We start from the raw sequence: 27,054 nt of genomic DNA on the forward strand, positions 1-27,054 counted from the left end.
GACACAGAGAACAAGAACTAGTCCCCTACTTTTCTGAGGACAATTCTATGGTTTTTGTAGTAATATATATGACAATGAACTATTTAGGAATTCGTTACAATCCTACACAGTGGAAACTTTTTATTGACTCCTCAAAGGTGTGTTGCTCCACAATGGAAATAAATATGGGTCAATTCCAGTAGCTCATCCTGTGCATTTGAAAGAAACATATGAGAATTGAAGAAGTTGTGACATATTAAGTATGAAGAACATAATTGGTTGGTCTGTGCTGACTTTAAATTGATAGGTATGTTGCTTGGACAGCAATCTGGCTACACAAAAATACCTTGCTTTTTTGTGTGAGTGGGACAGCCATGCAAGGTTAGTTTGTTATTTGGTTTTTATGAACATTAGCAACTAAGGCCATATTTCTCCGGGAATATGCGGTGGTCATTCCCTGACCTTCTGCATCCTCCGTATTTGGTGGTGACGGGATCGAACCCCGGTCTAATCAAGAAGCGCGTGTTACACACTGCTGCTCCTTCCCACCTGGCTACGGAGGCGCCTGTCATGCAAGGAGTAAGCATTGGGATGTATGTCAAGGTCTGGCCAAAAGGTGCAGTTTGTACCTGGATTAAAAAATGGGTATACCTCAAAACTGTCCTCCTTCCACCGTTGCACATCAAACTGGGTTCGATGAAACAGTTTCTGAAAGCTGCACCTCAGGAAGGTCCCTGCTTCGACTATCTTTAAAATCAAGAAGAGAAGCTAAACAAGGTATTTTTGTTGGACCCCAATTTCCAAAACTGACAAGGGATCGAGATTTTTTAGGAAACTGAATAAAAGGGAAAAACAGGCAATTAGCTTCTGGTTGTTGAGAACTTCTTAGGGAACAAGGATCCAGATACAAGAAGCTGGGCTGCAACATGAGTGTCAAGGTACATTTTTTACACCCCCACATACTTCCCAAAAAATCTAGAAAGTGTTAGTAAAGAACAGGGTGAAAAGTTTCACTAGTAGTAGTGGCATGTGATGCAAGAAAGCAAGTATATGAGCTTATGCAGCATCAGCCAAAAAAAAAAAAAAAAAAAAAAATCAGGATGTTTAAAGACATGGAGATGAGGTACCATGGGAGGTAGAATATCAACATGATGGCTGACCATTGCTGGATGCTGAAGATGGGACTGTAAAGTAGAAGGATCTGCAAGAAAATCAAAGAAACAAAAATTTGACCCATTGTAGATCAGTTTTACTGGAAAATTAGCATTTTGTTATAATTCCAGTGCACAGATTCTACCAAAATTAATAAAAATTTGTGAAAAACCAAATTTCCTTTTGTGATTTCTGAAGAAAAAAATGTGATGAAAACAGAAGTCATTTTTGATTCAGAAAGTAGAAAATAATTCAGAAAGAAAACATCAGTGAATTTTTTTTCAAAATGCAGAGTACTGATATTGGCACATGCTGAGTGATGAGGATTATGTATATCATCAATATTAGTATTTCCATTAGTATTGGAAAAATGATGCAAACACCAGCCAAAAAATATCAAATTTAAAAAAATAAGCAACCAATCACCTTCCTTCTTTAAATTATTTATTGCTTTCAGGTACTTATGTAATCATTTAAATTTAGAAAAACTGCTAATCTCCACATGAATAACTGGGAATTTATTCTAACAATGATTGATTGTTGGAATAAATTGACTAAAAGAAAATTTTCAGACAAGTAATTTAGATTATCCCCTCACAATTTAAAGTTATATCCTCACTTATATATTTTACAGAATTATGTGTAAAAATTCTCCCAAAATTTGGTTTAATCAACCCTTTCAAGGCCTTTAATACAGTGATCAGATCACTCCACAGACACTGGTTTCCAAACACTGCACCTCATAAAAATTCCTTGATATGAATACCCCTATGTGTACTTAACTAATCTCATCACTTTGTCTCTACCCTTGTTAACAAGCCCACCATTTTTCTAAAATGGTGTCTCCATGCCTACATCCAAGATGAAGCCTTCTTTATATAATAAAATAATCACCTCCGCCTATATTAATGTCTTACATATTATTAACAAAATCCCATAAGCTGTCCAAGCAACCTATCTAAAATGTCTTACATATTATTAACAAAATCCCATAAGCTGTCCAAGCAACCTATCTAAACTGTTCAGAAAAATCATAGAGTGTACAGTTACTTGCAATCCTTTTCATTATCTACAAGTTTGAGTTTGGTGGTATATAAATAGTATGTTACTCTAGGATTGCTGCAACCCAGATGAAATGTCTTTCATTTTCCATTATTAAATCTCCGCTACCATTTCTGAGTCCATAAGTCTCGTTCAAGTAGAATACCTGATTACTCTGATTAACCATCCTGCCCACTTTTATGTCATCATAAAACATAGCCAGTGAAGTTAAAATGCCTACAGCAATATCATTAATGAATATTAGAAACAGTAAGAACTGAAGCTTGTGGAACCCCACTCATAACTACCATCCATTTACAACTATTCTCTGTCTCCCACCTGTGACAATCTCAGGTCCTTGAGGTTGTCACAGACATTCTCTCAGATATGCCAGACAAGCTGTTCTTGCTACCTGGGAGTCTAAAACGCAGATGGAACTGATATTTGGGTGATTCTCTAGTCAAGTGGACCCAATTTCGGCGAAGTCCGGACGGTCTATGACAGCCAAATCCTCTACTTGCACCTTCACGATGGTGGGACTGTTAGTAATCCCGGGTATAACCTTCATGCACAAGTACATGGTGGGTGACCACCCAGGTGTGAACCAACGTAAGCAGGGGTCAAGGTGTGCCGGCCACACCACATGGAGGAACGCCACCCCTCTATGTTAACAGGCAGTACTAGGTGGTAGATGACTCTCATCAACCGGTGAAATACCACCACTTTGCTTATTGGAGGCTTGAAGTGGTGGAACCCATGTTTAGTCTCTAGAGCTAAGTTCCGGCCAACCCTTCTCTATCTCTTCCATCATGCAGTATGATTGATGATTTTTGAGGTTATAATGAATGTCGTGGCGAGATCCAATATTCCTTACATTTCGAGGGTACAGCTCTAAAACAGTGTTCGCAGGCCGGCCGCTAGATAGTACACCGGACCAAACCTATTGGTAACTCTCTAGGAGGCTTCCGGATCAGCTAGTGTATAATCTTGTTACCTCTACTCTGCCAGATAGTGACTGGAGGGAGTCCGAGTAGTGTGTATGCAGGGAACATTATCGAGGCCACGTTATGTCAAGGATCTGGGTATATTCTTACCACATGTACACCATATCCAAAAATTTCATTACTTCATACAGCATGTCCCACCCACTTTTTCTTACTATTGAATACACCATGAATTGTCAAAATAATAGAGCAAGCTTATCTGCGAAAAGATCTAAACCTCCCAAGGACTTCCTAATTCATTTCACAAATATACGTGGTCTCAATTCCAATCTCAACGATGTCCATTTCCACTTGCAGTCTTCCAAACCCCATCTACTTTTTCTGACTAAATCTCAGTTATCAGTTGAATCAACTACTGCTCATCTCGGATGTCCAAATTATTTGCTGTATGATTCCTTTCGCCTCAAAGGTGGTACTTGTGCATATGTCCGTTCTGATATTCCCTGTCAGAGACTTGGCAATTTGGAATCTCCTCTCTTTGATCTTCTCTGGCTTAAAATCTCTCTACCTCATTGTGTAAATTTCATCTGTTGTCTCAACCGTTCTCCCAACTCCACTAATCACTTGGAGCTCTTTGACTTCCTCTCTTTGCAACTTGACTTTCTCCAGTCCAGCTTTCCTAACAGTGAGGTAATTTTCCTTGGTGATTTTAACGTTCACAACTCCAGCTGGCTTCCGTTTTCTAGTCACACCGACCCAGCAGGTCAAGATGCTGAGGCTTTTGCAATTACAAATGACCTTGAACAGATTGTTCATTTACCTACAAGAATACCGGACAATCCTAATCATACAGCCAATACGCTTGATCTTTTTCTCACAAACAACCCTTCTAAGTACAAGGTTGAAGTGAGAGGTCCTTTGGGCACTTCAGATCCCAACTTGGTGATTGTCTCTTCTCCAATGGAACCTTTATCTCATGGCTATTTCCAACCTCGTATTGTTTGGCATTACAAGAATGCAAAATGGAATGACCTGCGAGACTTCTTTTCTTCTTTTCCTTGGTCTGATTACTGTTTCAAAACTTCTGATGTCAACGTTTGCGCAGATTGTGTCAGTGAAATTATTCTTGCAGGAATGGAATCCTTTATCCCACACTCCAATTTAATCTCGTCCTTTATCTAAACCTTGGTTTTCCAATAAATGTGCTAAGGCTGTCCAAGAGACAAATGTTGCATATCGTAATTGGCTTGTTTCTAATTCTTGAGTTTCATTTTCTGCCTACACCAAAGCTCGCAACAATTGTAAAGCAGTTATTAATCAGTCCAAACTAGAGTTTGAACAGGCTAAGAGTAGAAAACTTGCTTCTTGCCCTAATGGTAGCCGAGCATTCTGATCTCTTGCCAAAGCTATTGGCCGCAACTTTTGCCCATCTCTGCTCCCACCACTGTCCAAACCAGATGGTTCTGTTGTCACTTCAGCCAAGGATAAAGCTGACCTGCTAGCATCCCATTTTTCTTCGAGCTCGTGTATTAATGATCTTGGTAAAACACCTCCCACCATTCCCAACCCGCTCCATTCAATGCCTCCTGTGGTCTTCCGTCAAAAGGATATCAGAAGGATTTTGATGAATTTTGATGCTAAAAAAGCTCCAGGTCCTGATGGTATTTCTCCACTTGTTCTCAAAACCTGTGCTCCTGAACTTACTCCTATTCTTTGCCGCCTTTTTTCACTTTCTTATTCCAAAGGTGTTTTTCCTTCTGCTCGGAAATTTGCTCATATCCAGCCAGTTCCTAAAAAGGGTGACAAATCCCTCCCATCCAATTATTGTCCCATTGCAATTACTTCTACTCTTTCTAAAGTAATGGAGAAATCAATTAACCGCCAACTCTTAAACTACCTAGAAACCTTCTGTCTGATCAACGATCGCAGTATGGATTCCGTCAGTGTCGATCCACTGGTGATATTCTGGCGTATGTTACCCATTTATGGACTAATTCAGTGGAAAGGTTCGGTGAAACGCAGGTAGTTGCTCTTGACATCTCAAAGGCTTTTGATCGTGTTTGGCATAAAGGTCTTCTAAACAAGCTTCGATCTTATGGTTTGCCAACTGTTTTTAGTAATTGGTTATCCAGTTTTCTCTCTGATCGCTCACTGAGAGTGATGGTAGATGGCTCTCTGTCTTCTAACTTCTCCACTAATGCCGGTGTCCCCCAAGGTTCAGTTCTTTCCCCCACTCTTTTCCTCTTGAATATCAATGACCTTCTTCCATTGACTGGAAATCCTATCCATAGTTTTGCCGATGATAGCACATTGCATTCAACTTTCCATTTTGAGAAACCTTGTCCAGCTCAATCAGCTTCAAGTTCTCGAAAATCTGCTGCCAAATCCTTAAATGCCGATCTTCAGGTAATTCTCCTGTGGGGCAAAGACAACTTAGTTGATTTGAACCCTTCTAAAACTGTCTTGTCTTATATCTCGCAAAAAGGATTCTTCTGCTCCTATGCTTATCTTTAGTGACACTCCGATTTCTAGGCAAAATGATATTATCTCTTTTGGGGATTACCCTGACTTCTAATCTCTCTTGGCACAAGCACATTACAAATATTGCTTCCTCTGCATCTAAAAAACTTGGTTTTCTCTTTCGCTCTCGGCGTTCCTTTTTTTCCAAACAGCTGCTCACTCTGTATAAATCGCAAATCCGCCCTGCCATGGAATATTGTTCCCACATCTGGGGTGGTGCCCCCAAAACCTCTCTCAGGCTTCTTGATTCCATTCAGAAGAGGGCAGTTAGGTTAATTAATGATTCATCTCTAACAGATTCTCTCCACTCGCTTTCTCATAGACGCACTGTTTCTGCTGCATGCCTCTTCTACAGATACTTCCATGGGCACTGTTCTTCTGAATTGGCTTCTATGATTCCCGCTCTCTCTCTCTCTTTCAAAACAGTCCGAACACGTGCCGCCACCAGCCAAAATCCATTTTCTGTCCAACTACAAACCCACAGAACCAACTTTTCATCTTCCTCATTTATTCATTCAACTGCCGTTTTCTGGAACAACCTTCCTTCATACGTATTTCCTGAAAATTACAATCTACAGAAGTTCAAGTCCAATATCAACAAACATCTTCTTTCGTCTTCTCAACCTCCAACCCAAGCACGGTACTAAGTACTATAGGTTCTAATACCTCTCGTGTTTGGGGTTCTCATAAAAAAAAAAAAAAAAAAAAATTAAACTATCCCTTCATCCATAATAGTAATTTTTCCCTTAAAGCCCTATTGCTCCAATTTATATAACATTCATGTGGAACTGTATCAAAATCTTAACTGAAATTTTAATAAATGATGTTGAAGTTAATTCTTCTATAGATTCCTTAATTAGTAATTAATTAGATTAGTCGCTGTGCTCTATTCTTAATGAAGCTATGTTCAGATTCCCTTATAATTCCATACCGCTGTATAATTTTGTATCGTGTCCTTAACTAAGAACTCCAAATCTTCCCTGGCAAAGAGGTTAAACTGACAGGTCAGTAGTTGCTCATTTCATCTTTTAAGCCACTTTTGTGAAAAGGAGGGCTGTTTGCATATATATAGTTTAAAGACATCACCTGAATCCAAGGGTGATCTCATTATAACAGATAAAGGTTTGCTTACATCTGCTATTTCCTTCAGCAAAACACAGCACCAGAAGCTGATGGATAGATTCCATCAGCTTCTGGTGCTGTATTCACTTTTAATTGTAATGCTCATCTCAGTTATCACAATCATTCCGCTCCCAAGTAGTATTAGCTGGACCACTACTATACTAAATTTTAAAAACTTCCTCTCATACGAATGCAGAAGCAAGAAATCAGCAAACATTTCAAGATAGTTAATACTGTTACCTTAGATAAACTACACCAATATGGTTAATTCCTTCTTACTGTTCTTTGTACTTTTGGCTAAGAATGTCCTGTGATTTGTCTCATTGTACCTAACAACCCAAGTAACTTTATTACATATATATATATTTACTTGACAATCTTATTCAGGGTGCAGACATCATCAGATTTGTGAAGACCAGAGATTTGCCTGGTTGGGACATGTTATGAGAATGGATGACAGCAGAACAACTAAGAGGATAATGAAATGGAAATCTATTGGTAGGAGGGCAAAAGGAAGACGACCACGGAAAAGATGGATGGATGACGCAGGGGAGGACTTTTAAAGGTCATGAGAATAAGAAGTTGGAGAAGTTTGACTTCTGGGAGGGCTTACTGGTGGAACATCGTTGAGAAGTCTAAGACCCACCCTGGGTTATAACGCCAGAAGAAGAAGAAGAATATATATTTACTGAAGGACTGCATGATTCACTGATAATTTATAATCATCCCATACATATTTTTCTTTTCTGCCACTTTTGTCATCAATTTTTGGTCCATACCTTGAATTCAGAATAATTTCCTTGAACATTTCTTATTTAGCATTGTATTTGTGGAATTTACCATCCATTCCCACTGTAAAGAAGTTAGCATTAGTAGAGGCATGTGATGCAAGAAAGCAAGCTTATACAGCATCAGCCAAAAAAAAAAAAAAAACCCCCTTCCCATTTCACATAGCCATTAACTCCAAATATTTGTCTAGTTCTGCCTTGAATTTATTTAAGCTGTCAACGACAGATGGAAGTTTGTTCCAGCAATCAACCACTTGCTGGCTAGTTATATAAGCTATATGATGTCTACTAAGACAATTGTAATCAGCATTGTAAAAACAAAAACCCTTTGACGCTACTTCCTTTTTAAACAGATCCCAAATTAATACGCCATGATCACTGCTAGTTCAGAAATCCTGAACTAGCAGTGATCATGGTGTATTAATGCTAGTTCAGAAGTTCTTTTTTTGAGGATTTTTAATATTTGTGGATCCTTGCTGATAAGTAAGCTCAAGGATATTTCTTTCTCTTATGTGCTAATGTAAGAAGTATTCATCCACCAAGTCTAGAAATACTTGACTACTAAGTGATTGACCAATCCACAAGTTCCAGTCTGGAAAATCAGTCTCCCATAATAAGACATTCTCATTTGCTTGCCCATTCTGTTTGTCTGTAAAGTTGTCCATTATATAACTCATCTGGTCTATAACTCCTACTCTCATCTTTGTTTCGCGATATTTATGTCAGACAATACTGATTCAATATAGTAATCTACTAGATTATAGTCTTCAACCTATATGCTTGACAATTAACAACTGCAAACTTGACAATTGCCACCCACCTCCTCCTCTTCAGTCAAGTCTATCCCTCCTGTGTATGTTGTATATGTGCCATATTCTGCATCCGATGTACATTAGAATGTCACCACATTTTCAATATGCCTATGTCTGCATTTGTTGATTTAACCATTACCAAATCCATGAGATTTATTAATTAGTGTGCAAACACATGAGGTCTGCCTTTTTATGTTTACTATAACTCCAACACCTCCCTATAGTTACTTATAGCAGTATTTTCTTTGGGAATTTATTGCTGCAGAAGTTTCTGCAAACTATACACCATATGAAGGAATCTATTATTGGTTTTTGATGGTTCCTTCAGGTTTCTTTTGAAAGGCATGTTCATATATATTTTTAAATGTTTATTTTCCTTTTTTTCCCTACCTTAATGTGGGAGATAGTGTGTATTTTATCATTTTCTATTTTTATTTATTATTTTTTTTTTAAGTGCAAGCAAGCTGTTTGGTAAGACAGATGTAGGTGTGCCAGCTAGAATAAGTAGGTCTGTTTGAATTTCTACTGTTCAACAATTGTGTATTATGTGAGAGTAGGTTAGCGTATTTAAACTTGCTAGTACGTTTACGTTTTTGGCATTTTATATTCTATTTTGTGTTTCTATACCATTTTTATCAAATGTCACATTCTCTGGAGAAGACATGATGATCATTACAATTAGAGCATTTGGGTAGGGGCACTGGATATTCCAGATTGTTATTATTTTTGGCACGCAGTTTGGAAGTGTCTGAATTTTTCAACATCATGGCAAGTTTCAGAGCATTACAGTAGTGGAAAGTTCCGGTGGACTGAAGGTTAATATAAGGGATTGTACACCTTTTCACTCATATAGCTTTCTGTTCTTCAAAGACATCAAGTGCGGCCACCAATTCCTTTATCTTCAGCAGCAACTTGCCACTAATGTTGTGATGTTACCATTTGTACAGCAATTTTCCAGGTGTAACAGTATCAAAAGCTTTACTGAAATCTAAGTACAGTATATGATGTAAAAATTATTTTTTTTGCATCTAGTGCCTTTGTAACTAAGTTAACAATGCTAATCAGATTGGTCAGGCAAGATTGCATCTTAACAAATGCATTTATATGGCAGTCTGCCATATAAATGCATTCCTGTTGAGATGATCCTGCAATATTACTTCTTTAACTAATGACTCCATTATTTTCCCCAGAGCAAAAGTCAAGTCTACAGGACTTTAATTAATCATTTTGCCTTTAATCCCCCCCATTTGTAAATAGAAATATTCATAAATCTTTAATCTGTGAAGACCTTCCCTCATTCAAAAGATGTTCTAAAAATTATGACCAAAGTTTTTCTTGCCTTTTTTTTGGTGCTTCTTTTAATATAACTGGGTAGATTGTCAACTTCAGGGGCCTTATTTCCCTTCAGCTTCATGAATTTCTCTTCCACTTTCTACTGCATTAAGACAAAATCTTAGCTTGTGGTTATATCTTGGTATACTACTGGTATCACTACCCCTAAAAAATCAATGTAGATGCAAAATATTCAGATTTCACATGTGAATGCACATGCAAAATATTTATTCAGTTTGTCAGAAACTCGAACAGGATTGCTGATAGTTACGCTATTCATTTTAGTGGGACAATGTGGTTCGTCCCATTACCTCTAGGTGCCTCCGTAGCCAGGTGGGAAGGAGCAGCAGTGTGTAGCACACGCTTCTTGATTAGACCGGGGTTCGAGCCCATCACCACCAAATACGGAGGATGCGGAAAGGTCAGGAAATGACCACCGCATATTCCCGGAGCAATATGGCCTTAGTTGCTAATGCTCCTAAAAACTAAATAACAAACAAACAAACCTTTACTTCTAACATAAGCTAGAGATTCTTTGCATTCTTAGCCAAAGACTTCTCATAATCTGCTTTAGCTATCCTAACCTTTTAGTGACTTGCTTGTAGAATAGTTTATATTCACCATAAGTTTCTCCAACCCCTAATATTTATAATCGTCTCATGCATTTTTCTTCTCTGCCACTAGTCTCTTGTTAGTTGTTAAAGTGCATCAGCAACTTAGGCCATGTTGAGCCAGGCAGTGCCAATGCGGTCATTATCTTAATTTTTTTTGTTTGTTTTGGTAACTTTAGAGAGCTAAGGAGAGTAAAGGTTAGAAATCGTCACTGTTTGCTGTTATTTTCCCTGCAGTATTCTTTACCTCTTAAGTTGCTAACCCTGCCACATTGAGGCAAGGATTGATGCCACTTATTGATTCAAATTACATGTTAGAGTGTAGTAAAAATTTACAAATGAAGAGAGAGATGTCTTGTCTTTCAGAGTTAGTGGCTTGTTAATATACTATTATACATTACAGAGCAATCTTCTTAAGTTTAAGCTTATGAACTTTTGAAAGGATTTTCATTATAATCAAATTACTTATGGAACTTGCTATCACTTGTAAGGTTGCTGAGATCATTACATTACAAATGAATATAAGAAACTTATTTGGTGGATAGTTTATGAATGTTTTTAGCACTGACATTTTTTTAAACCTGATAAATATAATTCTAAGCATTATGTACAATAATGTCATATTCTTCAATGAATTTAAAATATAAAGCAAAACAGTAACTTAAGTGTCTCATATGGAATTCTTAAATGACAATTCGGCTAAGGTAAAGAAAGCTGACAAGAGAACCATGGGAAACTTCGGGAAAAATCATTTCCCATTACCACAGTTTCTCCCTGCATTCTCGGTAAACAGATGGTGCATGTTATCGGCAGTGGTAGTAGATAACTATGTACTGATTAGTTTTTTATCATTATTAAAAGCAGGTTATCGAAGTTCATGAGTGTAATGCCTTCACAGCTGAAATTTACTCATGGATACACCCCTTCCAGACTGCCTCAGTCATAGGGTGTTTTAACCTGATATGAAAATACTTCTACAGACAGCGGATGTTATTGGTAGTGGCAGTAGAAGTCGTTTTGCTATTGGATTAAAACAGTGGGAAGGGGGGGATAAACACCCTAAGACTGAGGCAGTCTGGAGGGTGCACCCATAAGTAAATTTCAGCCATGAAGGCATAATGCACTCATGAACTCTGATAAGCTGCTTTTAATAATAAGAAAAAAACTAATCAATACATTGTTATCGTCTTCCACTGCCACTACCGATAGCACACACACACCATCTGTAGAAGTATTTTCATATCAGTAACTGCGGTAGTGGGAAACGATTTTGCCCGATAAGTTTACCCAAAGTTGCCCGCGGTTCTCGCGTTGGCTTTCTTTACCTTCGCCACAACAATACTATAGGTATTATGAAAATAAATTTTCATATTCATGACTGGCTGGCCCGTGAAATTATTTTTTAAAAAAATACTTTCTTTAGAAAATGAATGCTTTAAAATTTGATTTCTATCATTTCACAATGCCTGTATATCAATTTGTTTTCAAAATAACACTCTTAAAAAGCATGTAATCAGCAACTTACCTTCATCAATCACAGGTTTCATGAAATCCCCTCTAAGTGCATCAAATACTTGAGCAGATTGGCCTGAATAAGAGAAAATGGAAAATAGTTTTTTGTCCTGATCTTTTAATTCAATTGTAACTATACTTTACTTATAACTGCACATAGAGTAAAAATCTATTATATGGTTTTCCTGGATTGATTATTTTGAATTTGGAGAGACAAATGAAAAATCATATTGAATGGAAAGAATGGTGCAAATTTTAGCCTCGCTCAAGTCCAAGTACAGCACAATCAGACAAGTTATGATTTCTGACACAAAAAGCCTTATGCAAGTATATGTAGCAGGCTCTGGGTTGTGGAAAGATCTAAATCACTAACATCAATCTTGAAAACGACTTTGCATTTCATAAATTTCCTTCGAGTACTCTCCTCATTTTTATAACAAATGCTGACACAAAAAACTATGCAACAAAAAAAATCTTACTCCTACATCACTTTTGGAGGAGTAGTAGTAATGGCAAATGATGCAAGAAAGCAAGCTCATATAGCATAAACAAAAAAAAGTGCATCTGTACTCTACAAGAATTTGTCTAGTTATCCTTGGAATTCATTCAACCCATCCACTTTCACAACAACAGACAGAAGCCTGTTCCAATAATTGACCACCTGCCGGCTGAAGGTAAACTTCCATGCATCTATCCTGCAAAACCATCCTTTCTCAACCTGAATTTATATATCCCCTCGTGTGTATAGCAACTTAACATACCATTAACATTCAGCTTACTCAATCCAGTCAAGGCTTTAAACATCTCAATCAGATTTCTCCATAGTTGCCCGGTCACGAGAAGTTCTGCAAATTGCAGAACTGAAGCCTTTTTAGGTGAGAGCACCAGTTTGTTCTCTCCACCAGTCTGGTTGCCCATCTCTGCACCTGTTCCAGCAGGCCTACATCCTTCTTAAAGTGAGGCCTCCAGACCTGTATACAGTACTCAAAGATGCAGCCTAACCATGGCCTTATACAAAGGAATAATCGCATCCTTATCCCTGCTGACACCAGCTGTCCTGACAGCTTGTGTCAGCAGGGATAAGGATGTGATTATTCAGCTACTACGCTGAGTGTACTACCACACAGTTGATAAGTTACTCTGGAGTTAATGCTACACATGTGCAGTACCCTGCATTTGTCAATGTTAAACTTCACTGCCATCTCTCAGCATCGATGCAATTTTCCTAGATCTTGTTGCAGTAGCTTACCCTGACAACTGTCGTTAACCACCCGGCTAACCTTAGTATCATCTGAAAAACTAGACATTTAAGCCTTATTTACCTTCAACAGTATCATCGATAAATATCGAAAACAACAACAGGCCCAGCACTGAACCCTAGGCAACTCCACTAACATTAGTCCACGAAGAGCAGTGCCCATTGACAACCACTCTGTCTTCTTCCACTTAACCATCCCTTCGTCCATAGTAGTGAGTGATGGGGGTTTAATGGCGCACGAGCTGCTGGGGCTATAGTGCGCCTGTCCATAGTAGTAACGTGCCCTTAATGCCACATTGATCCAATCTGTACAGAAGTCTTAGATGCAGTATCAAAATTCTTCCTGAAATCCAATATATGATGTCAAAATTATTTTTTGCATCCAGTTCCTTAGTCACTGCATCATAGTAACCCCTCAGATTAGTTAGACAAGGCTAGGGCTACCATCAGTCCTCATTTTTTACGTATCATGGACTGTCCGGGAAGAATTTCTAAAATTCTGAAAATAACCGGAATTTTGGCTCTTAAAATTTGAAAATCTTCCAATATAATCATTAGTAAAATTTGTAAGGCCAGCAAACAGCTTTGTGGAAGAAATCCCAAGAATCTCCACTTCTGGCTGTAAACAACTCAGACCACATACTGAGGAGTTTATCATGTGTTCCGAGTTGAAATTTTGTTCGTACAGTCCATCTTTTTCACTCCATTCTCCCCCGCCCCTCCTCTTTTACATTCTTGGTGAGTAAACAATTCAAAATAAATTTTCTTTCTTTATTTACTTTACCTGAAATACATTCTAATTAAGTGAATTTATTCTAAATTAAAATTATGATTCCACGTTTAAAAAATTAAGAGATTTCACATTTTCTATTCTTCTTTCAACAGTTCGTATAAACAATTTGATATGACCAGCTTCGATTCGTTGTATTTGTTTATAAGTAAGCATAGTTTTTGTATGCAATATTCTTCAGTTGATGATGTAATCAGTCACTTCTTCAAATAATTTTTTATTTCTACTATTTAAATTAAAATAATTCTTTAATTTCCATAAATTCAGGAATATCCATTATGCCAAAAGAAAGTGCAAGTTTACTGACGACTTGGGCATGAAATATCCAGGTTTTCGAAAGGGAAGATTTGATGAGGAGGCAGAATGCATTGTTTGCAGTCCAGAAAGCTATATCTCGGTTGCTAACAAGGGTTCAAGTGATTAGAATTAGTAGAGGCATTTGATGCAAGAAAGCAAGCTTATGCAGCATCAGCCAAAAAAATAAAAAATAAAATAAAAATAAATAAATAAATAATAACCACTTCCATTTCACCCCTCTGTTCGTTCGAAATAGCTGTCCAGCTGAGCCTTAAACTTATTTAGGCTATCAACTTCCACGGCAAGGGATGGAAGTCTATTCCAGCAACCAACCACCCGCTGGCTAAAGGCAAATTTCCCCACGTCTATCCTACATGTGTCTTTCCTCAATTTGAATTTATGCCCTCTCAGGTGATTATTCTGAGCAAGAGGAAGAATCCCATCAGCATTGATCATGCTCAAACCATTCAAGGACTTACACCTCTATCAGATCACCTCGCCGGTGCCTAGTCTCCAGACACTGTAATTTGCAAAGCGTAAGCCTTTCTTCGTAAGAGCACCCCTTTGTTCCATTCACTAATCTTGTTGCCCTTCTCTGTACTCGTTCCAGCATCTCTACATCCTTCTTGAAATGAGGCCTCCAGACCTGTATACAGTACTCTAGGTGTGGTCTGACCATTGCCTTATACAAGGGAATAATAATCACCTCCTTATCCTTGCTAGAAAAATTCCTATGTATCATTGACAATACACCATGAGCTACTCTTGCAGCCCATCTGAACTGCTCAGAAAACTTCATATCTGCCTGCACAACCACCCCCAGGACCCTTTCATTCTCTACCACTGTCAGTGTAGTACCACTGACAGTGGTAGTTGATATGTTGCTCTGGGGTTGCTGTTTCCCATATGCAGTACTTTACATTTGTCAATGTTAAACTTCATTTGCCACCTCGAAGCCCATCTGCTCAACCTTTCCAGATCCTGTTGCAGTAGCATAGTGTCAGTAGTGTCCTTGACAACCCATCGTCTGCAAACTTGGACACTAAGCTTGATATACCATCATCAATATCATTAATAAATACAGAAAACAATAATGGACCCAACACTGAACCCTGAGGGACTCCACTAATAACATTAGTCCACGATGAGCAGTGTCCATTGATTACCACTCTCTGTCTTCTCCCCCTCAACCACCCCTTTATCCATAACAGCAATTTGCCTCCAATGCCACACTGCTCCAATTTGTGCAGCAGTCTTCCATGTGCAACAGTATCAAAAGCCTTTCTAAGATCCAAATATATAATATCAAAGTTATTCCCTGCATCCAGTTCTTTTGTGACTGCATCATAGTATCCAATCAAATTGGTCAGGCAAGACTTCCCCTTAACAAAACCATGCTGTGTCTGAGCTATAACTGAAGTCTTGTCTAGATGATCCTGCAGTGTTTCTTTAACCAGTGCCTCCCTTAATTTTCCAGGAACAGAAGTTAAACTAAAAGGTCTATAATTGCTTGTGTCGCCCTTTGATCCTCCTTTGTGAGGGGTCACACTTGCACATCTCCAGTCCATGGTTACTTCCCCTGAGTCCAAGGAAGCTCTCATAATTATGGCTAAGGGTTTGCTTAATTCCGTTGCTGCTTCCTTTAATATAACTGGATAGATCCCATCCACCCCAGGTGCCTTTCTTGTATTTATCTTCAACAATTTCGCCTCCAATTTACTCTCAGTTATTACAAGATTCTCTAGCTTACTGCCAGAGTTGAATACACCTCTGGCATTCCCCTCGCTGAATAACTCCTCATGTGTGAATGTCGATGCAAAATATTCATTCAGTTTGTTAGCTACCTGAGCAGGATCATCAACAGTTGACCCATCGATATCAAGTGGACCAATCTGATTCATCCCCTTCCTTCTAGAGTTTACATAAGTAAAGAACTCTTTGCTGTTTTTCTTTGCATCCCTTGCCAAAGATTTCTCGTAATCTGCCTTCGCCTGCCTAACCTCCTTTGTAACTTGGTTACAGATCAACTTGTATCTATCATAGGCTTCTGTGTCACGTGTTAATTTGTATGTATCCCATGCATTTTTCTTCTCTGCCGTATGTCTCATTAGTTCATCTGATATCCACTTAGGCCTAAACCTTGAACTATATTTCTCAGTTGGTATGTAAAGCCTAGTAGCTTCCAAGATAAGTTCTTTGAATGCTTCCCATTTTGAATTTGCTGTTGGTAACATCATCAGTTGTTCCCACTGTATAGAATTGAAATACTGTCTCAGCCCATCGTAGTCGCCTTTACGAAAGCAATAACCCTTCCCTTTACCCCTAATGGTAGTTACCTCTTTGAGCAAATCCCACTTCAGCACACTGTGATCACTGCTACCTAGTGGTTAATTTATCTGCAGATTCATAATGCATGAAGAATCACTACTGATAATCAAATCAAGAGTATTACTCCCTCTAGTTGCCTCCTGAACGTGCTGATGTAGAAAACAATCATCCAGTAAATCCACAAAAGCCTTGCTAGTGTGTGAGTGACCAGCCCCCAAATTCCAGTCAATATCTGGGAAATTAAAATTTCCCCATTATAAGACTCTCTGATTTACTGGCCCACTCTATTTCCCTGTACAGTTTCTTATTATACTCATCAGAGTCATTAGGGCTATAGCACTCTCCTACTCTCAATTTTGATCTCCCAATGGTTATGTTACACCAAACTGACTCGACACTGGACTGTCCAGCAATGTCGACTGGCTTCACTTCCTTGGATTTTATGTATTTCTTAACTAATAGCATAACCCCTCCTCCCTTCCTATCCTTTCTGTAGACATTGTACTCCCCAAATTCCAGTTCTGCATTCCTTATATCTGTGTGACACCACGTCTCATCCCCACAATATCTGCCTTTGATGTTTTGAGCAATACCTCAAATTCATCAAATTTATTTACTAAACTCCTAGCATTGGTGTACATGCAAGTATACATGCACCTGTTCTTTTTCTTAGCTACCCTAACACAACCTATGTGTTTATTTGTTCCCCAATGATTCCCAGCAGTCTCAGAAATATCCTGCATCTTATTTTCCAGGCTGCGGCTCATTTCAATAGAAGCAGTGCAAGAATCACTTTCACCTCTGCCAGTGGCTACTGTTAATCTATTAGTCCTTGTATCCCCCCAATCTAGCAGTTTTCCGCCCCACCTAACACTGCCTTGATAGCATCAGCAAACATTCTTGCACCCTTTCTATTTAAGTGTATTCCATCCCTGTAGAAGCAGTCTCTCCTGTTAACAAGTACAGACCAGGCTGAAAAAAATTCTACCCCTTGAGCCTTGCACAATCTCTCCAGGGCCGAATTGATCGACAAGGCTCTCATCATATACTCCCTCCTATCATGTCTGGGCAGAATTGCAGACACTTTCAAATTCAACTGTAATTCACAGCTTTTTTTCGACAGTGACCTGTACTTGTTAAGTAATTCCGCTGGTCTCCTACTCTTAATATCATTAGTGCCAACGTGTACAACTATATCACCTTTTGTGCCCTTAAAAGATGATATCCGCTCTACAACGTCATCAACCTTTGCCCCTGTCAGACATACCCTGGTCCTGTTCCACCTATCCTTTTTACAACGTATGTTTCCCGTTTCCCTGACAATAGAGTCACCAACAACTACTAGTTCCTTTGGGACCAGCGCATTCTGCCTTGAGGGCTGCCGCTGTGTTGCGCGATGACCAAATGCAAGCTCTGGCATTGGTGTGGGCAGCTGAGAGCTTGATGGGCCCTCACTTTTAATCCTTCGAGGGCATCCACCCTGTCCTTCAAGCTCTCATATAGGCCCATAACAATGCTGAGTTGTCGCCTGGTTTCCTTACACTTCTTGCATCGCGCACACACAAAGACATCCCCCATGGCAGTATCATGTCCCGTACCTGACTGCTCCACAAACATCAAATAAGTGGTGCATTTTAATAGGCTGTGATTCAGAGGGCAAATGCCCCCCTCAGTTCTCCCCTGAGCCACAGTACTCCCATTAGCTTGAGCCTTTTTCTTTGCTGCTCTGGTCAGAGTCATGATTTCGATTTAATTTCAATATAATTTCAATTTCAGTACAAAATTAAAACCCTAAACTTATATCTCAACACAGTTATGTTATAACGCTATATTTATGTTTCAGTATCGAGTGTTATCTACAAAATCCCTTTATATAACTTCCGTATCAAGTTAAGTATTAATTATTTATTTTTTACTAATTTTTTATGTTACGTAACCCAAGTCGTTATATGTATAATTAAAAGTACAATTTAATTGACAATGAAGTTCAACAAGATTAATTATCTGATTAATTGACAATATTATGTACTATACTATACTATATTAAGCTTATGCTATCTATTTCGAGATATTTTGTATCACGTTACAATGGCAGCAATTATGAACGGTAAACGTGGATTTGATACCCTTTCCGATACTAAGTAATACCTACAAAATCTCTATCTAAGTTACTTTAATCTAAGTATCGTAAATAAGAATATAAAACTACTCTAGAAAATAAGTTAATATGGCAATTTAAGCTAATAAAACAGAAAACAAATCAGAAAAAACTGCTGTTCCAGGAGCGGCAAAAATGTACGACTGCACAGGATACTCTCGTTCTCAAACTCCCCCTTTCGACATCCACATGAATTCAGAGAAACATAGGCGCCTCCGTAGCCAGGTGGGAAGGAGCAGCAGTGCGTAGCGCACGCTTCTTGATTAGACCGGGGTTCGAGCCCGTCACCACCAAATACGGAGGATGCGGAAAGGTCAAGGAATGACCACCGCATATCCCGGAGCAATATGGCCTTAGTTGCTAATGCTCCTAAAAAAAAAAAAAAACCAAAAAAAAACCAAATCAGAGAAACATACGAATATTAGATTTGAAAAACCTTGCAGCAAGGTAACGGACTTTTTAGAAAATGCCCCTAAAAGGCTTGATACAAGAGTTTGCTGCTGAAGGAACCCTTCCCTTTCATACAGTGGCACATCACCACAGCTATAAATCGATGTCTTGTACAGCAGAATTATAAAAATCGATATGCTGATTCAGATATTGCTACGATGTTATCTTGTGCAAAAACAATGACTGAAGCTATAATTAACTCTGTCTTAGCAGTGAATTCAGTTGAAGTTGTTAAGTCTTCAGAATGTGCAATTTTTTTCAAGTTTCCACTGACGCAATTAATCACGGATTTCTGAAAATATCCCCTATTCTTGTGCCTTATTTTGACTGGAAAAATGGTGGCTCAAAGGTTAAGCTTATAGAATTAAAAAGCAAGTCAGATAAGACAACAGCTACTATTTTTGGCTATGTTTTTGAGACCTTGTGTAAAAGTGGCCTGGATAAGAAATGTATTGCATTTGGAGGAGATAATTGTAACACCACCAACATGTTTGGAGGAGTGTGGCTAATAGGAGTGGGCTACCCTGCCCACATTCTGCACAACTGTATCCAGCATGGACAAGATCCAATTGATGTAGATATTGACTCCATTGTTCTTAAGATTTTGAATTATTTCAGTGTCTACACTGTACGTGTTGATAACCTGAAAAGAATTCTGCGAATTTACAGAGTTTACCTATAAAAAAAATTCTGTATCATAGCAGAAAAAGCTGGCTTTCTCTATTACCTGCAATTGAAAGGATAAGTATTTATCCAGCCCTAAGGTCTTTCTTTTTGTCTCAAGAAAATCCCTCTAAGTTTTTAAACTTTTCTTTGAAGATGAGTTTAGTGAAACTTACCTTGTTCATTGCCAAACTGTAATGTCAGTCTTCAATTCACATATAATGAGCATTGAAAGGAATGACAGTTCTTTGACAGAAGTTATTGAAACTCTTGCTTCCGTAAGGGATATTCTGTCCCAAAGAAGTAAATGTAGTAGTAGTAGTGGTATGCGATACAAGAAAGCAAGTGTATGAGCTTATGCAGCATCAGGCAAAAAAAAAAAAAACACACCATTCCCTCCAAATGCCTGTCCAGTTCCTCCTTAAATTTATTTAACCTATCAACTTCCACAACGACAGACAGAAGTTTGTTCCAGCAATTAACCACCTGCTGGCTAAAGGCAAATTTCTGCACATCTATTCTACATCTGTCTTTTTTTAATTTGAATGTATGTCCCCTTAGGCTCATAATCTGAACAAGTGGAAGCATCCCATCAGAATTAAGCGTGCTCAATCCATTCAAGGCTTAATACACCTCAATCAGATCACCGCGCAGGTGCCTAGTCTCCACCCACTGCAATTTGCAGAACTTAGGCCTGTCTTGGTAAGAGGATCCCTTCATTCCCCTCACCAATTTTGTTGCCTTTCTCTGTACTCACTCAAGCAAATCTACATCCTTCCTAAAATGAGGCCTCCAGACCTGTACACAGTACTCAAGGTGTGGCCTGAGAATTGCCTTATACAGAGGGACAATCACATCTTTTTCCCTGCTAGAAAAATTCCTATATATCATTGACAAAACCCCATGACCTGGCCTGGCAGCCTGTCTGCATTGCTCAGAAAACTTCATATCTGACTGCACAATTACTCCCAGGTCTTTTTCATGTTCTACCACCTAAGTGTAGTACCACACAGTTGGTACGTTTCTCTGGGGTTAATTCTACCAATATGCAGTACTTTTCATTTGTCAAGGTTAAACTTCAGTTCCCACTCCTTAGCCCATCTGCCCAAATTATCTAGATCCTGTTGCAGTAGCACACTGCCATTACTGTCATTAACAACCCTGCCAACCTTTGTATCATCTGCAAACTTCGACACTAAGTCTGATATGCCTTCATCAATATCATTGATAAATAAACAAAACAACATAGGACCCAACACCGAACCCTGTAGGACTCCACTAATAACATTAGTCCACGAAGAGCAGCACCTATTAATTAGTACCCTCTGTCTTCTCCCACTCAACCATCCTTTTATCCATTGTAGCAACATACCCTTAATACCATTCTGCTGCAATTTTTACAATAGTCTTCCATGCGCAACAGTGTCAAAAGCTTTCCTGAAATCCAAATATATGATATCAAAATTATTTTTTGCATCCAGTTCCTTTGTAACCACATCATAATATCCTATCAAATTTGTCAGACAAGACTTCCCCTTAACAAACCCATGCCGTGTCTGAATTATTGCTGTAGTCTTATCTAGATGATCCTGCAATGCATCTTGAACCAGTGACTCCATTATTTTACCCACAACAGAAGTTAAACTAACTGGTCTGTAATTAATCGTGTCACCCTTCGATCCCTCTTTGTGAATTGGGGATACATTTGCACATCTCCAGTGGAGACCTCCCCTGAGTCCAAGGATGCTCTCATAATTATGGCTAAGTGTTTGCTTAGTTCCTTTGCCACCTCCTTTAATATAACTGGATAGATCCCATCCACCCCAGGTGCCTTTCTTATGTTTAACTTCAACAATTTCTCTTCCACTTTGCTCTCAGTTATTAAAATCATTACGCACCCTGGTACAATTTGATAACCTTCTGCCATTTCCAAACCTTAATAACTCCTCATGTGTGAATGTAGATGCAAAATACTCATTCAGTTTGTTTGCTATCTAAGTAGGATCATCAACAGTCGAACCATCGATATCAAGTGGACCAATCAGATTCATCCTCTTCCTTTTAGAGTTTATATAAGTAAAGAAATGCTTGGTGTTTTTCTTAGCATCCTTTGTCAAAGATTTCTTGTAATCTGCCTTCACCTGTCTAACCTCCTTTGTGACCTGATTACAGACTAGCTTATATCTGCCATAGGCTTATGAGTCGCTTGATAATTTATATGCATCCCATGCATTTTTCTTCTGTCACGAGTCTAATTAGTTCATTTGATAACCATTTAGGCCTAAACATTGAAGTATTTCTTAATAGGTATGAAACTTTTAGTAGCATCCACGATTAATTCCTTTGAATGCTTCCCACTTAGAATTTACTGTTGGAAACATCGTCAGTTGATCCCACTGTACAGAATTTAAAAACTGTCTGAGACCACTGACACCATCAAAGAAAAGCGTCTAACTTAGTATGGACATGTAAAATGGATGCAAGAAAGCAGATATCCAAAGGCTATCCTTGAATGGATACCTCCTGGAAGAAGGAGAAGAGGAAGACCTAGGAGGACATGGATGGATGGAGTACGGGAGTGCATGACAGCCCGAGGACAGCCCGAGGCTTAACCAACCAAGACACCTTGAACCGCACTTTATGGTGGGAAAAAATTCCTAACGGGAAATAACTTGTAGGCTGAGGAAACCAATTGTAAATGGAAACACAACTCTTGAAGAAGAAGACCACTTTACTCACCTTTATGGAATCAAAAACCCTTCCTTTACCCCTGATGGTAATTATATCTTTAAGTAAATCCCAACATCAGTACACTGTGATCACTGCCACCTAGTGGTTCCTTTATCTGCAAATTCTTAATACACAAATGATCACTGCTGATAACCAGATCAAGAGTATTACCCTTTCTTGTTGCCTCTAGAACATGCTGCTGCAGAAAACAATCATCCAATAAATCCACAAAAGTCTTACTAGTGTGTGAGTGACCAATCCACAAGTTCCAGTCAATATCTGGGAAGTTAAAATCCCCCATTATAAGACATTCTGATTTACTAGCCCACTCTATTTCTCTGTACAACTGTTCATTGTACTCATTCGAGTCATTAGGCCTATAACACACCAAACTGACTCAACAGTGCACTGTTCATCTATATCAACTGGATGCACTTCTTTTGATTTTATGTTTTTCTTAATTAACAGCATAACACCTCCTCCCTTCCTATCCTGTCTATCCTTTCTGTACACATTGTACTCCCCAAATTCCAATTCTGCATTGCTAATACCAGTGTGACAACACGTCTCTGATATCCCAACAATATCCGCCTTTGATGTCTTGACCAACACTTCAAATCCATCAAATTTATTTACTATACTTCTAGCATTGGTATACATGCATGCAAGCATACATGCATCTATTCCTATTCCTGGTTACCCTAATACATCCCATATACCCACCTGTTTCACGATGATTGCCATCCGTCCCTGAAATCCCCAGCACCCCTCACTCCAGGTCGTTACTTATTCTAATAGAAGTTGTGCAAAAATCACCTTCACCTCTGCCTGCAGCTACTTTTAACCTTTTAGTCTGTGAATCCCCCAAGCTAGCAGTTTTCCGACCCACCTAACACTGCCTCAATAGCATCAGCAAATATTCTTGCACCCTTTCTATTTAAGTGTATTCCATCCCTGTAGAAGCAGTCTCTCCTGTAGAAGAGACCACACTGAAAAAAATTCTACCCCTTGAGCCTTGCACATTCCCCCCCAGGGTTGAATTGATTGACAAGGCTCTCATCATGTACTCCCTCCTATCGTGTCTGGGCAGAATTGCAGATACTTTCAAATTTAACCCTAATTCATGACTTTTTTGCAACATTGACCTGTATTTGTTAAGTAAATCTGCAGATCTCCTACTCTTAATGTCACTGGAGCCAATGTGTACAATAATATCACCTTTTGTGCCCTTAAAAGATGATATATGCTTTATAACGTCATCAACTTTTGCCTCTGGCAGACATACCCTGGTCCTGTTCCATCTATCCTTTTTACACAATATATTCCCTGTCTCCCTAACAATATAGTCACCAACAATAACTAGTTCCTTTGGGACCAGCGCATTCAGCCTTGTGTTGCCTGATGCCCAGGAGTGAGCTCTGGTGTTGAGTTGGGCAACTGAGAGCTTGACGGGCCCTCATATTAATTTCTTCGAGGGCATCTACCCTACACCTCAAGCTCTCATAGACGCCCAGTAGAACACTGAGTTGATGCCTAATTTTTAGACACTCTCTGCACCTGGCACACACAAGACATCCTCCTTGGCTAGATTATGTTTTGTTCCAGAGAGTTCAGCAAACATTTCACATGTTGCACATTTTTTTAGGCTGTGATGCGTTGGAGAATTGCGCCTAAAAAGACTGGATTTTGCTGCCCAAATGTCCTCATTTTTAAGGTTAGAGAGGTGGCAGCCCTAGACAAGACCGACCCACTGACAAATCCATGTTGCCATTGCAGAATAATTGCATGATTGTCCAAATGGTCCTGCATTAATTCTTTAACCAGAGATTCCATTACTTTCCCTGAAACAGACGTTAAGCTAACAGGTCTGTAATTACTCATGTTGCCTTTTGAGCACCATTAATAAATTGGGGATATATTTATACATCTCCAGTCTTAATTGACCTCCCTGAATCTAAGGATGCTGTCATAATTATGGCTAAGGGTTTGTTTATCTCCCTTGCTGCCTCCCTTAATATAATTGGAAAAAGTGCCTTTTACCACATCCATCCCCAACAATTTCTCCTCCACTTTCCTTTCAGTTATTACAAAGTCATTTAGCTCCTTGTTAGAGTGTGATAAACTTCTGGCATCGCCTTCCCTAAAGAATTCCTCATATGTCAATGTAGATTCAAAATACCTATTCAATTTGTCCACAACTTGAGCAGAGTCGTCAACAATTAACCCATAAACATCAAATGTCCGAATGTGATTCAACCTCTTCTTTTTTTGTTAATAGAAGCATAGAAGTCTTTGCTTTCTTTGCATTCTTTGCCAGAGACTTCTCATAATCTGCCTTAGCTTGCCTAACCTACTTTGTGACTTGATTTCAAACTCATTTATATGCATTCCATGCACTTTTCTTCTCTACTATGTGTCTCAATAGTTCATTTCACATCCATTTGGGGCTAAGCCTTCAACAGTATTTCGTTGTTGATACGAAAAGCCTAGTAGCTTCTTTGATTACTTCCCTGAATACTTCCCATTTAGAATTTGCTGTTGGTAATATCATCAGTTGGTCCCACTGTATACAATTTAAACTGTCTGAGACCTTTGTAGTCACCCTTACAAAAGCCTTTCTCTTTACCCTTGACAGTAGTTGTCTTTATTTAAATTCTGTGATTGCTGCCACTCAGTGGGTCTTTTAACTACACACTGCAGTGTTCTCCCCAGACCTATCAAAGGGGTGCATCACCCGGTGAATTTAACTGACCACCCAGCTAAAACTTAAGCAATTCTCACGGCTGTATGGTACTGCTCACTGATCTCGATCAACATTAATTTGAACATAATGCGAAGTATTAAACTTCCCCACCCAGCTACTCCATAATGTCACTTGAGTGGAAAACTTTTCTGGGGAGAACACTGAGATTGTTAATGCATAAAGAATTACTATAACCAGATCAATGTATTGATTCCTCTTCTTGCCTCTCTAACAAGCTGCCGTAGAAAATAGTCATCCAAGAAATCTACAAAAGTGTCACAAAATTCCTGTATATGAATGACAAGACCCCATGAGCTACTCTTGCAGCCTGTTTGCACTGCTCAGAACTTCATATCTGACTGCACAATTACCCCCTTTTCATTCTCCACTACCCTGAGTGTAGCACCACACAGTTGGTACATTACTCTGTGGTTACTGCATTTGCCAATGCTGAACTTCAGTTGCCACTTTTCGGCCCATCTGCCCAAATTTTCAAGATCCTGTTGCAGTAGCACACTATCATTAACAACACTGCCAACCTTTGTAACATCTGCAAACTTCGACACTAAGTCTGATATACCTTAGTCAATATCATTGATAAACATACAAAACAACAATGGGCCCAACAACGAACCCTGAGTGACCACATTGGTCCACGAAGAGCGGTGTCCATTCATAACCACTCTGTCTTCTCCCACTCAACCATCCCTTTCTCCATTATAGCAACTTCCATTTATTGCCATACTGCTTCAATTTGCACAGGTAGTCTTCCATGTGCAACAGTATCAAAAGCTTTCCTGAAATCCAAGTTTATGATATCAAAATTATTTTTTCAACCAGTTCCATTGTGACCACATTGTAGTATCCAATCAAATTGGTCAGAAAAGACTTCCCCTTAACAAACCCATGCTGTGTCTGAATTGTTGATACAGTCTGGCCTAGATGATCCTGCAGTGCATCTTTAACCAGTGACTCCATTCTTTTCCTCAGAATAGAAGTTAAACTAACAGGTATGAAATTACTCGTGTATCACCCTTTGTCAATTGAGGATACATTTGCACATCTGCAGTCCCTGGAGATCTCCGCTGAATCCAAGGATGCTCTCATAACTATGACTAATGGTTTGCTTACTTCCTTTGCTGCCTCCCTTAATATAACTGGATAGAGCCCCATCTACCACAGTTGTCTTTTTTTATGTTTCACTTCAACAATTCTCCTCCACTTTTCTCTCAGTTATTATAAAATCATTTAGCTCTCCTTTTTAGAGTTTGAGAAGCTTCTTGGCTCCATTTCCCTACAGAACTGCTTGTGTGTGAACTGTAGATGCAAAATACTCATTCGGTTTGTTAGCTACCTAAGCAGGATCATCAACAGTCGAACCATTGATACAATCATCTCCTTCCTTCTTGAGTTTAAGAAAGTAAAGAAGTCTTTGCTGTTTTTCTTTGCATCCTTTGCCAAAGATTTCTCATGGTCTGCCTTTGCTTGTCTAATCTCTTTTGTGACTAGATTACAGAGTAGTTTATATCTACTATAGGCTTCTGTGTTGGCTGATAATTTATATGCATCACAAGCATTTTTCTTCTCTGCCACAAGTTAATCTAACATCCATAATATAAACATAATAATAATTATCACAATTAAAATTATATTAAATTACAATCATATTATAATATTAATCCAGTAAGTATTATTTAATAATTAATAAAATAAAATTAATTTATTCATTAAATATTAATTTAATAAAAATTAATGAAAATCAAAGGTTGGGTCGATTTCTGATAGTTGGCCACAGACACCAAATATTGTTATGCTCCTGTCAAT

General features: G+C 38.7%; 1 protein-coding gene across 2 annotated transcripts in view; it reads right to left on the bottom strand.

The window, feature by feature from the left end:
• The window catches only part of LOC150083123 (retinoid-inducible serine carboxypeptidase-like), a 316,995-nt gene that overhangs the window by 90,869 nt on the left and 199,072 nt on the right, over positions 1 to 27,054 (bottom strand). For both annotated transcript variants that reach the window (XM_090377053.1, XM_090377052.1), the window contains exon 10: positions 11,827 to 11,889. In XM_090377053.1, coding sequence (XP_090233179.1) covers positions 11,827 to 11,889 — 63 coding nt within the window. The remainder of the gene's footprint in view (positions 1 to 11,826; positions 11,890 to 27,054) is intronic.

The sequence above is a fragment of the Mastigoproctus giganteus genome, chromosome 7 (assembly GCF_048544385.1).
Source record: "Mastigoproctus giganteus isolate SK-2022 chromosome 7, ASM4854438v1, whole genome shotgun sequence".
NCBI classification, from domain to species: Eukaryota; Metazoa; Arthropoda; class Arachnida; order Uropygi; family Thelyphonidae; genus Mastigoproctus; species Mastigoproctus giganteus.